Raw genomic sequence first — 14455 nt, forward strand, 5'->3', positions numbered from 1 at the left:
GACTGCGAATCCGGATGATCGCTGCTGAACATGGAGGCGCCCTGTAAAGGTGAGTGGAATGTGGCGCTGCAGCGATCGACGCGATGAGCTTTTAAATTAAAGTCTTCCTTTTCAGGATTGTCGGCGAGATGTCTCCGGGATGCAGATTTAGCAGGTAAGGACTTTTCCTTCTTCTGTCCTCTTCTTCTCTTCCTTTGCAGGTGATCCAGGATGCTGGCAGGCGTGGCAGAAGTCAGGATGCAGGAGCAGACACGGTGAGCATCCAGCTGCTAGATGCAGAACAACGCGAAGCACGTGTGGCTGTTCGGGTGGGGTTTAAATAGCCTTGGAAGAAGTTCCAGGTATGTATCCTTCCCCGGCCACGCACGGATGGTAAATTAGTCCCACAGGTAAAGTAGTTCCTTTCAGGCCTCAAGGAGGCCGGGATCCTGCAGCATGGTCTGCATCAGGTAAGTGCACCCAAGCACTCCCATAATGAGCCTGGCGCCTATGGCGCCAGGACTGATGTCTTTTATGAGCCTGGCGCCATAGGCGCCAGGACACTGTCCAAAGGGCCCCTATATGGGGTTGCTGGGTCCTTCCTTGGGAACTGGATGTCCGCTTTCGGGGACGCAGGGCTTGAACCGGCTCCCCGGGAGCGGGCATCATGACAATCAGCTCCTTCTAATAAGACTTTATTGCACCCCAAAATCATTTAAGAAGGGGGAGCAAGCCAGCATACGCTAGTCCCACCTGGAAAAATAGCCTATCCATCACCAAAGCAGAAGCCTGATTTACTGTATGGCTGAGGAAACATGGTTTGCTTAAAATATCATTTTTGGGGATGTTTCTCCTCAGCCATCTGTAGAGGGGTTTGAGGAAACCAAACTGTAAAGCAGGGTGTCCTCATGTGGAATCATAAAAATACAATATTAAGGCTTTTACACCAAGCAAAGGAAAATACACTGACACGGGCTGGAAAAGATTCCCAGAATCTTTATTACAAAACTGAACAGTATCGAACAAAGTACACAAATAGCTATTTGGCCCTCAATACATCACAGAGACCACCTGCAGGGTTCAATGTGAGCAGTGAGCAGGAATTGCTAGCTGGACATCGGCGTATTTATACATTTTCGTTATAACGATGTCCAGCCTCTTTCAGGTTAATTATGAACTGGGCTAGGGTCGCGCCAGGTTCGTTTCCTAATTTACATATCTCGTGCATACGGTTTACTTTTCAACATATTTGCTAACACACACTATTATTCTCTAGTTTAACGTTACACTCTTTACACATTGCTTTAATACAGATCAAACAAAATATTTCACATGTCGTATTTGTATAGCGTTATTGTTCTTGTATACTTGTAGGTTAACATCGCCGATTCAAGTAATCTCCCTGATCCCGAGGTCAACGAAGGACAAGGTCTACATGACCCTAACAAGTAGCCTGAAGGCAGGTGGGACATTAACTCCCCTACACAGGTTGAAGAGGTTAAGGCAAGAACAAGAGCACACAAGGCGGCCATTTTAGACTACAGGGTGACTTTGTACAATTAAACTAAAATGGCGGCTTTAACCTAAAATGGAGGCTTGATTCATTGAGGTCACGACCTTGTAATACGAATTTCCTCGCAAAGCGACTGGGCATAGGCCAACATATACAATGAGGACGAAACAATATTATATCAGTTCTAACACTCGGTTAGACCAATTATCTCACTTGGTAATGTAGCAGAACAATCAGGTTTCACACTCAGGAGGGGGGATAGGCTGATGCCTCAGTTCGATTAAACACATAAACAAAACATGCCCCACGCATTATATTCTGCACACTCATGAGGTACTGCATTATAATGAAGAACACTATCAAATAGTGTAAAAAAATTTGAAAACATTTTAAATAAAAAAAAAAAAAGTACTTAGGAACACACCCAATGCAATAGTATATAGGAAAATAACAGTAAATGCATGAGGTATTGGTTCCAATTCTCTTCAGGACACACAATATTGGAGTCTAACCTAACGGGTAAGTATTGACTATATAAGACCTAAATGGAGGAAATAAAGTTATTTTAACACATTGAAAACTGACCCAAAGTACCAGCACAACAGACCATAAAATCAGAATTGCAGTCCTGAGCCTGAATAATTCCCAGTTTACCTTCAGAAGCAAGTAGTAACACTGTTGGACAGAGTGAACTACAATGAGTTATATTAAATATATAATAACTCACTTGTGCTTTCTAAAATTCCCTCCTTTGTTATAAAACGGGGAAAATGTCTCTGGTAAGGTAACTAACTTATTTGGGCACTTGAAAGGAGTTTAGAGTTTCCAAAAATGCTCCCATATGCCTGCTGCAGTTATAGAATAAATGTAAAGTTAGTTCTCCTTTTACCCCGCAGGTACAGCAGAAGGGGTAACTAGCCAGAGGGTCTATCACAAAAGAGTTTAGCCTAGGGTTTGAGAACCTTCAGTCCAAGGAGGCTGGTTGAAGGGGGAGCACAAAGCACACTCCACACAATAGAAATTAATGGTAGAGTGGGGATCCCTGCTACTCCCAGATCAAAGGGACCCTTCAAATGAAACCAACAACAAGCACAAGTACTCATGGGGCAGGCCTGAGAGCATTCTGCCCAGTAACGGCAGGTGCACATGTTAGTTTGGGTGTTTTCGGTCTAGCTAGTTGCGGTTTGGACCTCAGAGTAAAGAGGACAGGAATCTATGACCCAGCAATGATCCAGACAACCAAAGGAGCAACAATGGACACCTTAGAAGACAGCCCATGAGGCAGAAGTCTCAACAGCCATGTAGGTGGCAATAGGAGCAGAAAAGAATGCAACCAAGGTTCTAGGACAGCTAAAGGGAGTAGTAGAGAGCAGCAGACAGCAAGGAGTGGTCCCTGACTGGGGCAATGACTAGAGACAGCCCAATACATCCTAAAAAAGGAGATGAGGTGGATAATCAGCAAGCCATCCAATTTCCAGATCTTGAACCCTCCCCATCTTAAAGCACCAGGGTCAGAAGGATTTGCCAGCTAGGCAATACAACGGACCAGGAAGATGGCCCATGAAGAAGCAGCAGGTCAGCCAAAATTACCATACTGCGGTCCACAGCACCAGGCAACCTTTGGCAAACTTTTTCCAGGAATTCACTTATACAATCTGAGGAATGCATGGATAGTACATTTACTCAAGGGCTGGTTTAGGCCAGCTCACCAAGCACATCACAGGCAAGCATACATAAATGATTGCAGCCAGGTTGGCTGTAAATGCTGCCAAACAGTTGCTCCCTCACTGGATGTTGTCTGGAAAGCCTAGAGGACTTTCACCAAGTCTACAACAAAATGGCCGGGAGCAGGACTTAAAAAATACATTACTACTCCATTGGTGACCATATATATGCACTGGGCTACTAATGTGGTAAAAGTAGCTTCGACCCTGTTGTAGCCAAAGGTAAACTGCAGCTGCCACAAGTCTACTGTGCGGACTTTCAGGATTACAGAATCAAACTAAATGTGCTTCCTAAAGAACACCCCTAACCCAGTGGCTATATATGCATCTAAGGGCAGCACACCATAAAAAGGGTTGCAGTGTCAAGGGGGACATCAGTAGGAGTCGCTCTACCCACAAATGAAAAGCCATGAACGCCAACACTTATTGTAGGGGAAACTACAAAGTTAGGGAGACAGAACCCAGTAAATGAAGTTCTCCATAAGAGCCAAACAATTGTGTTTAAGAATTAAGATGCTCCCCCCAAAGGTTGAAGGCACCATTTGCACATGCATATATGAAGTCTGTTATTCTAAATGATTCACCCAACAAATCCTAAACTACTGAGCGTTGAACATGGTATGTTGTCATGCAAGTAAATGTTTCTCCCATGTTTCCCTTGAGTACAGTTTTTTGTCCAAATGGACAGTTTTTCAACATCATTTGTCGTTTGAAATAAGAAAAGATATCATGTTTTCCTGATTTTGTTTTGAGAAAATTGATCGTTTTATGTGGAGGAAATTAATACATTTCTGTTATATATTGTGATGGGGTCATAGGCATGACCCTGGCAATGGGGGCCAATGATATTTCTCAACCTGGGATAAGAGGTCTACCATGGCAATGGCAGAGCCAGACCTATCCTTGAGATGGTGTGTGGGCATTGAGGGTGGATACTGGTCCCTGGTCCACCCGCCCCATGTCAATCAGCTCCTGACCTGGCCAGGTCTCCTCCTCTTCTCTGGGAGGTGGTCCTTGAGAGACTACAGTGACCAAAAAGCACCATACTCCTCAGAGAAAAACTAGAAGTACCAAAATGCGGTTCTGTGTATTTTTACCAAAGAACTTTCACCATGCACCACAAAATTTGTTTTACCGCCATTTTTTTACCCATTATTTTTTGGGGCTCCAAAATGCATCACACCCACCACTCTTCCATTCCCATATTGCCTTAGCCAAACAACCTCCCCTGCATTTTGCTGCAAAAATGTGGTTACAAAATAACTAACAAGCTGCCGTTAAATTGAATGGGTAAAAATACTGAATACCCCATGATGCACCTATCCCCAGTGGACAAGACCTGGCCTGGAACAGGAGGAACACACTAGTTGCTCAAGTGTAAATGGATTAGCTTCCCCATCTAGAATCTGAATGGGAGACTGGAACCTTTCCCACAAATCACTGCCTGACTACAGAGGAACAGTGAGGCAGCTACAACAGAGAAGGAACTAGCAAGATACGGCACAGAATTAGAGAAGACCTAGGAACACTCCCCAAACCTTGTTGAACCACTGACGTACCAAGTGAGGGGGAGACACAGAGCACACACTGCTGAGTTCCTTTTGAAAACTTCCATGTGAAGTGCAGGCCCACAAGGGGGATAGCTCAGTAAGAGATTGACCTAGGGAAGCAGTTGACTTGGCCAACCGATGTTAGCATAGTGAAGTTTGTAGGTAGGAAGAGGAGGCCATAAATAGCCAGCAGAGTCAGTCGACAGTGAAAAGTGTTTGGGTGAGATAGGAGAGGCTGGAGAAAGACCAAGCGACTAGAGAGGACAGTGTAGCAGGAGGAGGATAACTTGAAGTAGACTTTTTCAGTATTTACACAGATCGAAAATAAGGTATTGGGACTAACTGAGTGAGTGGCACCAATTTAATATAAGCGAGAGAGAGTGATTGAAGATATATTTTGAGAGAGAGCCACTGGGTAGGTGTTGGTAGCATCAGGGAAGGGTATACAGGGACCCGACATTGGCTGCAAGACCCAAAATCCTGTTTTTTAAAACCATTTATTTAATACAATCTGAAAACATATTGGATTTGTCTTGTTTACTCATTAAGAAACTTATCACATATATTATGCTTGGTGGGAGAATAGATGCATTCACTGATCATATATCGGCCTACACAGAGAGCCTCTGGACATATGTTATGTATTGCTTAATTTCTTTCGGGATTTCTTTTTTTAATGCAAATGTATTGTCCATATGGGATTACACATATTCTGTATTAATGCAGTAATCATGTCCGTGCCTTAATGGTACTTGATTAATCATGGAATAATTTGTCTCGATTCTTACCCTTTACAGCATTGATGGCCTAGTGAAGGTATTAACATTGAAAAAGAGGCTTGTTAAATTCAATGAAGTGGTTAATGCATTGAAGGAAGGAAAGCCAGAAATGAGCAAGCAGGTCAAAGATTTGGAACTCTCAATTGATTCGCTGATGACCAAGATAAAGGTTTGTATGCTACAAAATATATAACATGTACTGAAAGTAATAAGTAAAACGCCTTTAAAGATGATGTGGTAAAAAGTGTCTCACATGTTCTTACCTTTGTTGTGGTGGGTGTCTAATAACTTTCCGGTGTTGGTCCCGGTCACTTCGTGTAGCTTTTTTTGAATGTTGAGGTCCTGTTTAGTAAATATCAACTGGGAAATGGGCCCCAGTGAGGCTTGCCTTTCCCACATTTCCAAAATCGTTTTGAAAACCTATGACGTTACTCTTCCATTCCATGTTTCACTTGATTGTCCGTGCTCTTACTTCATGAGAACCTCTGTCCGAGGATGGCAAATGCTCATGCCATCAAAAAAGAAAACTCTTCGAGTCCCCCACCCTTTGGCTTGTGTCTAATTGTGCCTGGGATCTTGCCAGGAAAATCCTGTATCTCCCAATGGGTCACTAATTTTCCAGAATCGGAGTGTGGTTATCTAGCTCTCTTGTGCCTCGTGGAGTCCCTTTTCCTCTTTTTGTTTTGAGTCTAATTCCAGTAACACTCTTGCTATTTTTGTAAGCATTTTTCCCGATTGTGGCTCATATAAGAACTATGTTTTATATGAATCTGTATACGTGCCTGCCCATTCCTTTTTTATATTTTGTTATATTCTTAGCTTTCTTCATGAGTTTCCTAATGGTTTTTTTTACTGTTTTTTGGAGCTATGCACACAGAGGTTGAAAAGTATGAGAGGGCGGGGGGGGTTCGGGGGGGGTGCTCGAGAGCCCAAGCAAGATGGCCGTCAGTTGAAGGAGCTCCTGCCAACAATGGCATAAAGAGTCATAACAGACCTTTGCAGAACACGCAAAACAACCTAGTATGGAGGAGGAAGCAAACCACAATGCTCAGTGGTGAAGGTGTCGAACTTTAAATAGAAACCGCACAGAGGAACTTACAGTACAAGCCCTGGCGGTGGCAGGCGGCCCGTAGTGGAACCATCGCAGACCGCTTCGCCCGCCAACAACAAAGATGCGTAAGGCCACAGAGAAATCCCCCACACACAAGCACCGGCATAACAAAAGCCACCCACAGCAGTAGTGAGGGACTGGTCGCTGAAGCCAGTTTCACAGAAGGCAAGTGGTAGATGGAAACCAAGCCCCAGCACAGTGAGAGGAGACGGGGGCACCCACACCTACGGGGGCCCCTGCATACTCTAATTTAGAAACAGAGTAAAGAACACCGGTGGGAGCGGTACACGCATGCTCTCCAACAGGGGACACGGAGGGAAACTACGTGAGCCACAAGCGAAATTAGGACAACAAGAGCTGACTGCACCTTCAACCCAGCAATACGCGAGGGACCAGGGCAAAAGGCAGCCGTGGGAAGATCAGATCCCCTCCCCCCCTGCCAGGAAGGACAGTAAATAAAGGGCTAGTACTGTGAAGAGAAGAGAAGGGACGCCGGCACAGCAGGGGAATCTATCTCAGACACGCCAACCCGGGAGGCTGGCGCCCAGGAGGCACACCCCCTCAAGTAAGTGCCCGGCGCAGCAGGGGCGATCAGTGATCCGGCAGAGAGGCAGCAGCAAAACCACTATCCCGATACTGAATAACCCTGGCCCGCTGGCACCAGCACAGTATTACAAGTGATGCCACACATACTCCCCAGAGTGCCAGAAGATGATTGCATGCAGACGTGGGGAATCAGAGGTGCCCAGTACATGGAAGGAGTAGAGCGCCTGACTACACCTAGCATATATCAAGGCGCACCACCCCCTGGCTTGCACAAAGTGCCCTCTCCCTCCTGATAACTTAGTGTCTACGGCTGGACCATGCGTGGGCCGGGGGAGGACAAAGGAAGAGAGTACAAGGTACCACCAAGCACAACAATAGTGCGGCGCTCTCAGGCACTACAGTGCTCATCGCCCCAATATAGTCTCCAAGCAGAACACAATTGCTCCATATCAGAGGAGACAGCTGCCCAAGCCACTGGGGTATCCCATACACCACCTCCCCCAGAGCAAGACCAGCCCAGCCCAACCCTGTCCCTGCGCAATCAAGCCCACCCCAGAGAGACATAAGTGCACTGAACAATAGTGTAAGCAGGAAAGAACCCCTCCACCAGGAAGAGCGAACATAGGCTTGTGTAGAAGGGACAGCAGAAGGGGCATTCAACAGAGTGATCAAGCCCCAGGCCTGAAGACACCCCTGGCACCACGCTACCCGGCCTACCTAGGAGATCCAATAGAAACAAATCCAAAATGGATGTCCAAACACAGCTTCAGACTATACTGTCAGAAATGAGAATAGGCCAGCGGACCCAGGAAACTAACACAATGGTGTTGGACGTTAAACGGGACCTACAAGAAGTACAGATGCGGCTCACTGCCCAGGCTGAGAGGATAACTGACAATGAAGTGTATCAGCGCAACTGAAGATAATCAAACCACCATGGCGACAGATCTAGATGGGGTCATCTGCGAAGTACAAAGGGTGGGGGAAAAATTTGACGATCAGGAAAAGAGATCCCGACGGAACAATCTGAGGGTGGTCGACTTTCCGGAGAACGCAGAGGGATCAGATCTGGAAGCATATGTCTACGATTTCTTCCGAGACGCCCTGCGCTTGGACAACACACGAGACCTCACCATTGAAAGGATACACAGTGCACCAATCCCAAAGCCCGCACCAAAAGATCGCTCCAGGATCATAACCATGCAACTCTTTTAAACATCCAGCACAAGATGGCCATCCTCAAAGCCTATAGAGGCGCGGGACCAATATGGGTTGAAGATGCAGAAATTAGGATATATACAACTACTCAGTGGAAGTGTCCAGACGGCGGATGGGCTTCACCCTGATCTTTGAGGCACTCAAATCATCAGACCACAGGCACTACCTTAAATTCTCAGTAACATGGTGCATCCGTTTGGACAAACAATGGCACTCGTTTAACGACCCGGAAATGGTGTGCCGCCTCAACGCAAGGTGGTAACGACGGACTTTGAAGCAGCGTCGAGCGGAACCCAGAGACCGGACAACCCATCCTCGTCCAGCCAGGAGCAACAACAATTGAGAGGGAAATAGCACAAAGTGAGCAGAAGGCCCCGGGGATGGGACCCAAACCGCAGGTAATAATGGGTTGACCCCAGAGGCCACTTAACACCACTACTCTGAGGCAGAAACCCCTCTGTGCTCCTAGCAGGGAGCTATGACCGGCAATTTGACCTGTGTACAATTCTAAAGAGACTCACCTCCATACACCAAGCGCTTAAATGAAGGACAGACACCTTGGCAGTATGCGTCTTGCCACCTGGGGCCGGAAGGGACACAATATGTGGGGAAGGGTGACAACCTAAGGGTCGACATCCCCAAACCCCATATATATATATGGGTTCATTGGCCAAGTATTGGGCAGAGGCCTGCTGGTTGGCCCACCCAATGCTTTTGTTCAGAGTTATGGTAAGGCTCCTGTTCGAGCCAAGGTGGAATTTTGTTGTGGGAGACTTCCCACAGGTTGAATGTTCAGGGGATTAGACAAAGGTTGTGCTCAATTACTACCGTCCACAGATCTTCTGCAGCCTGCCCCGATGATAGCCCAACCTATACGCCCAAGCTATGACCCAAATCACTTTATTGACACTCAACATCCAGGGACTGGGACACCCCATCAAACGAAGGAGAATGCTAAACTACATGAGAGACATACAGGGAGATATTATATTCCTACAGGAAATCCATCTTTGCAAAGCAGAGTCAGAGAAGCTGAAAGGGGGGGTGGGTAGGCACAGCAGCTCACTCGCCACACCAGGCAAAGTATCCATTCTCATTAACAGGCGGGTCCCCTTCCAGATTCGGCACATCTGCGGACACAAGGAGGGAAGGTATGTGCTTTTGCAGGGTCTAATTCACCAGCACCCTATCACACTGCTAAACATATAAACAAATATGTCCTTTTTCACACACACATTTTCAGCCTGTGCCCAATACAAGGGGAATATCACCATAATAGGGGGAGACCTCAACGTAGCACTCAACCCGAGCTTGGATCGCCAGGGCACCCTCTCGGGGAACACCACTAACCCAAGGAAACTGGTAACCCTTCTGACACTGATGACAGATCTCTGCCTTAAGGATATATGGAGAACCACCCACCGACAAGACCAAGACTTTAGGTTCTACTCTCACCGACACAAATTGGTTAGCACCGGCGAACATACTCCACAAAATCCTGCCGACTACCTTCTCAGATCACGCTCCGGTCTCACTACATATTACACTCCCGAACACAAGGTGCATGCCCTCGGCGTGGACACTAAATCTACGCATCCTACAACACCCCGATCTCATGGCATGGTTGCAAGCTGACATAGACAGGTTCTGGGAGATGGGGCCGGGCTACACCTCATACTTGCTGGGACACCTTTAAGTCCTTCCTGAGAGGGCAATGCCTCTCTCGTTGGGCGTACAAGCAGAAATCCTGGGGGGGAACAGAGACTCGATTGACGGAAGAGCTCAAAATCTTAGAAAGACATCATAAAGTGACATGGGACAGGCAACTGGGTCCTGAACTTAACAAGCTGAGATCAAAGATCAGGCAAACTGCAGAGAGGGCCCAGAAATATTACACTTGCTGGTCACAATCTTACTACCTAGAGATCGATGGGCTGCTGCGTATGATCTATCTATACAAAGGTCTACCGTTCCCCTTGTTTTAACATTCCCTCTCTCACACGGTTAGGGGATAACCAACATAATCATCATATAAAGGAGACAGAAAATACATTCCCCACTCAACAGTGATCTTTACATATCGTGTGATGCTGAAAAACCCTATTTATACCAATAGTCTTGAAAAAATAGACCTAGTACTTATTTGTTTTTTTATAATATCAAAAATAGTTTATTTTCTTTTATAAAACTAACTCTAAAACAGTGTTTTCAGTAAAAAGGACCCCACAACACAACATACAGTGGATACATTTACAATACAAATTACTAGTTTCACTCACATCCATTCCTGTAACATGACAATACAATACATCAACATATAAAATTTATATAATGATTTAAACATTTCCAATCACTGAGTGTTATTAACTCAGAATAAACAGTCCCGACATGTTTCAGTTCCTCTTGGCACCAAATGCATGAACCTTCTTCAGGGGAAGACACTTTTAATTTTTTCTCCACCATGTAATCCAGGGCCCCAAAAGTACTCTTCAAACCGTACTCTTGTATTTGCACAGAGAACGCCTCAATCATGAAGAAAGCATTTCAACAGGTACGTAAAGTACTACGCTCAAGCTGATTTGGCAACAACTTAAATTTAGGGATTCAAAAGTGTTTAACAATTCAGCACGTTGACACAGCAGTGAAAAGTTGCAGACGGCTGGTTGAGTCATTCAGCTGCAGATGCTATCGCCGGGTTTAACAAGCCCTGTAAGCAGCTCTCGATGTATGATGGCATTAGCCTTAAAACAGACAAGCCGCACAAATGATCAACTCCATCAGGGATGCCGCAGGCAATTTAGTAGTCCGTGATGGTCGTGTCAACGCACGATTCGCAGAATACTATCCAGAACCGTATATGGTGTCTGACACAAGTACAGCCCAGGACATGGAGACATTTCTAGAGATCATTGTTATACCCAAGATACCTGCTGACCAGAGCGACAACCTGGATACCCACATTACGGCCTCTGAAATAGCAAACTCAATAGCCGCGCTCTGCCCTGGTAAAGCATCAGGCTCTGACAGGATCCCCATAGATTTTTATAAAAGCATGAGTGATGAGCTTGCACCCTGCTTAGAAGAGGTGTTCAAAGAGGCAGTAGCCCAGGGACGGCTACCACAATCAATGTTTGCAGCAAATATTATAGTCTTTCATAAGGGCAGAAGAGACCCGGAAATATGCGGCTCCCACAGTGCAATTTCATTGATGAATGAAGATGCCAAAATATTGGCGAAGTGCTTGGCAAAGTGTATTGAAAGGAACCTTCCGTTTGTAATTCATAAAGACCAAACTGGATTCATCCGTAACAGACACTCAAGTGACAAAATCCATAGGCTACTTGTAATTGTGTAATTGCTGGTGAGAGATCCAGAGGATATGGTACTAGCAGTCAACGCAGAGAAGGCGTTCGACAAGGTACAATGGCAGTTTATTTTTCGGGTCCTGACAGTTTGGCTTCCCTTCATGCCTCATATAGCTGATCAAATTACTTTACACAGGCCCCACAGCCTCAGTGGTCACCAACGGTCTTGCCTCCCACGTGTTCAACCTGCAATCTGGCACGCATCAAGGGTGCCCATTATCACCCCTTCTTTACCCTCTGTCCATTGAGCCGATAGCGATTAAATTACGCGCAGATCCACGCTGGTCGGGCTTGCGCCAAGGGGAGTAAAAGCACAGCGTCTCTCTCTACACAGATGATCTGCTGCTCTACATAGGCAAAGGCCCCTCATCCCTCCCGTATATTCGGACGTTACTGCAGAAAATCGGCCGATGGCAGGCTACAAAATAAATTGGAGCAAATCAGAGGTCATGTCTCTAAGACAAGATATTCCTTGGGACCCCAGAGTGGTAGCCCCATTCCCACTTCAAACGCATCATATTAAATATCTAGGAATCAATATCAGCGCCTCGTTAGAGGACGTCCGAGACTTAAACTACCCACAGGCCATAAAAAACATCATCTAGGAAGATGGGATGCACTGGTCCTCTCCCTGACAGGTAGGATACATGCGCTGAAGATGAATTAATTTCCTAAACTAACGTATATAGCTGATGCTGCCAACCAGCCCATAACCCAAAATGTTTAAAAACAAGACAAAACTATTGTCAAATTCATATGGAGAAGGAAGAAAGCAGGAATACGCCTGGCAGTGCTACAGGCAGACAAGGCTAACGGTGGCCTAGCAGTGCCCTCATTGAGACCCTACCACCAGACAGCACAGATATGCTGGATGAAACGCCGGCTAAACATGAGCAATGACACCAGCTGGAGGGCCATAGAACTGGCCTTGATGGCCCCGCTATCCCAATCGAGACTATGGCCGTACCAACGCAAAAACTCCCGTTGGAACTTAAGACATCCGATCGTAGGACCAACTATCACCCAATGGCATAGACTCCGAGCTGTACAGGGGGTACCAATTCAGGACGCACCGGCGTGGTCTAGCATACGGGCGGTGCTAACTTACGGGCTAACACAAAGTACACCACAAACAGGACAAGGCATGGGCAAGTGTACGGATAATGGACATTAGCAAGGAAGGGACCCTTTTGCAATTCCAAGCAGCACTCTGCACCCTGGAACTGGACCAGGGAGAATGGCTCCAATATCGTACCGTACAGGCCACGATCCACGCACACACGTCGTCAAAATCCCACCTCCTCACCCCAGCGCCATGCGAGAAAGAAATGGAACAGTATCTCCATATCTTCACACTCCCAATGGTATGGACTGAGGATCTCCGGGCCCAAATAGACATAACACACATTCTCAAATACTTGGCCGCCATACCAATGGTCTCCCTAAATCTCAAGAATAGAGAAATCCAATGTAAAATCCTACTACAACTGTACTTCACCCCGGCCAAGCTATTTAGGATGTGGATAGTCCTCACAGCAGATTGTTGGAGAGGCTGCAACACTGGGGGCATCATGGGACACATAATGTGCGCTTGCCCCGCCCTTACCCCTTATTGGCGCGGAGTACACCAGCAAATTTCAGACATAGAGGGGGCAGACATTGCGATCACCCCCAATGCGATAATGCTGCTTGGGGCAGAAGTGACAGACTGGCAAACAGACGCATTAGTACGCGGACTCATCAGCCTCATACTCTTAACCGCACGCAAACTCCTGGTCATTCACTGGAAGGCAAACCACAACCCTCAGGGGGCCCACTGGCTACACTTCTTTCCAAGACATGCCTACTAGAGCAAACCACCTTCAAAAGGCAGTCGAAGCTTTGTCCGGCTAGATGGGACCGTTATTGGGAGTTACTGGATCCCATACATTTAAAGCAGAGCTGGGCAAGATGTGGAAAACAAACACTTCACTGCATGTATATTGAGCCACGGGGTGGGATAAGTAGCAACTGCTAAATAGCCTTCACGCCTTTTCTCCTTTCTTTTCTTCATTTAATCTTCTCTTTTCTTTTCCATGCCACACCTATTCTACCAGATTACGACCTGATAGGAGGGGTGTGGGGTTGACGGTCGTGAAGGCCAAAAAAGTTGGGAGGGGGAGGGAAACTTGGATCTGTTGATTTATGATTCTGTGTGTAACTGTATTGGATACAATGATGGACACAACTAAGATTGCAATATGTGTGCTAAAAAGTCTTCTTTGTCTGTATTGTGGTATAAAAACATAAACCGATATTTTTTAAAAAAAAGTATGAGAGGGCAGGTGTTACCCTTGACCAGTAATCAGGGAACGTCATTGAGCACCTTAATCGCCACTTTGTTAATGCTGCCAACTTCTGAATGATAATTGACTAAGAGATTGGGCCTCATTACAAGTGTGGCGGTCCGGAAACAAGGGTCCCGGTAATCTTACCAGCACCCTTGTTTACGGACCGCCACACTACGAGGTCTGCCTGCCGGAGCCGCTGCACCCGACAAGTCTGACCCTGCCGACGCAGCTGCTCCGGCAGGCAGAGTTGCCATGGAAGCACCAGCACCGTCAGCAACGGTGCCGGTTCTTCCGAGTCCCCATACCCATGGAGTCCTAGCGCACTCCATGGTAATGGGGA

The 14455-nt window shown here is 46.4% G+C and overlaps 1 protein-coding gene across 8 annotated transcripts in view; it reads left to right on the forward strand.

Moving 5' to 3' along the window:
* Positions 1 to 14455, forward strand: part of MYO6 (myosin VI) — a 1279197-nt gene that overhangs the window by 1025281 nt on the left and 239461 nt on the right. For all 8 annotated transcript variants that reach the window (XM_069606282.1, XM_069606276.1, XM_069606277.1 and 5 more), the window contains exon 25: positions 5564 to 5714. In XM_069606282.1, the coding sequence (XP_069462383.1) occupies positions 5564 to 5714 (151 nt within the window). The remainder of the gene's footprint in view (positions 1 to 5563; positions 5715 to 14455) is intronic.

Source organism: Ambystoma mexicanum, chromosome 4p (assembly GCF_040938575.1).
Source record: "Ambystoma mexicanum isolate Mex_15411 chromosome 4p, UKY_AmexF1_1, whole genome shotgun sequence".
NCBI classification, from domain to species: domain Eukaryota; kingdom Metazoa; phylum Chordata; class Amphibia; order Caudata; family Ambystomatidae; genus Ambystoma; species Ambystoma mexicanum.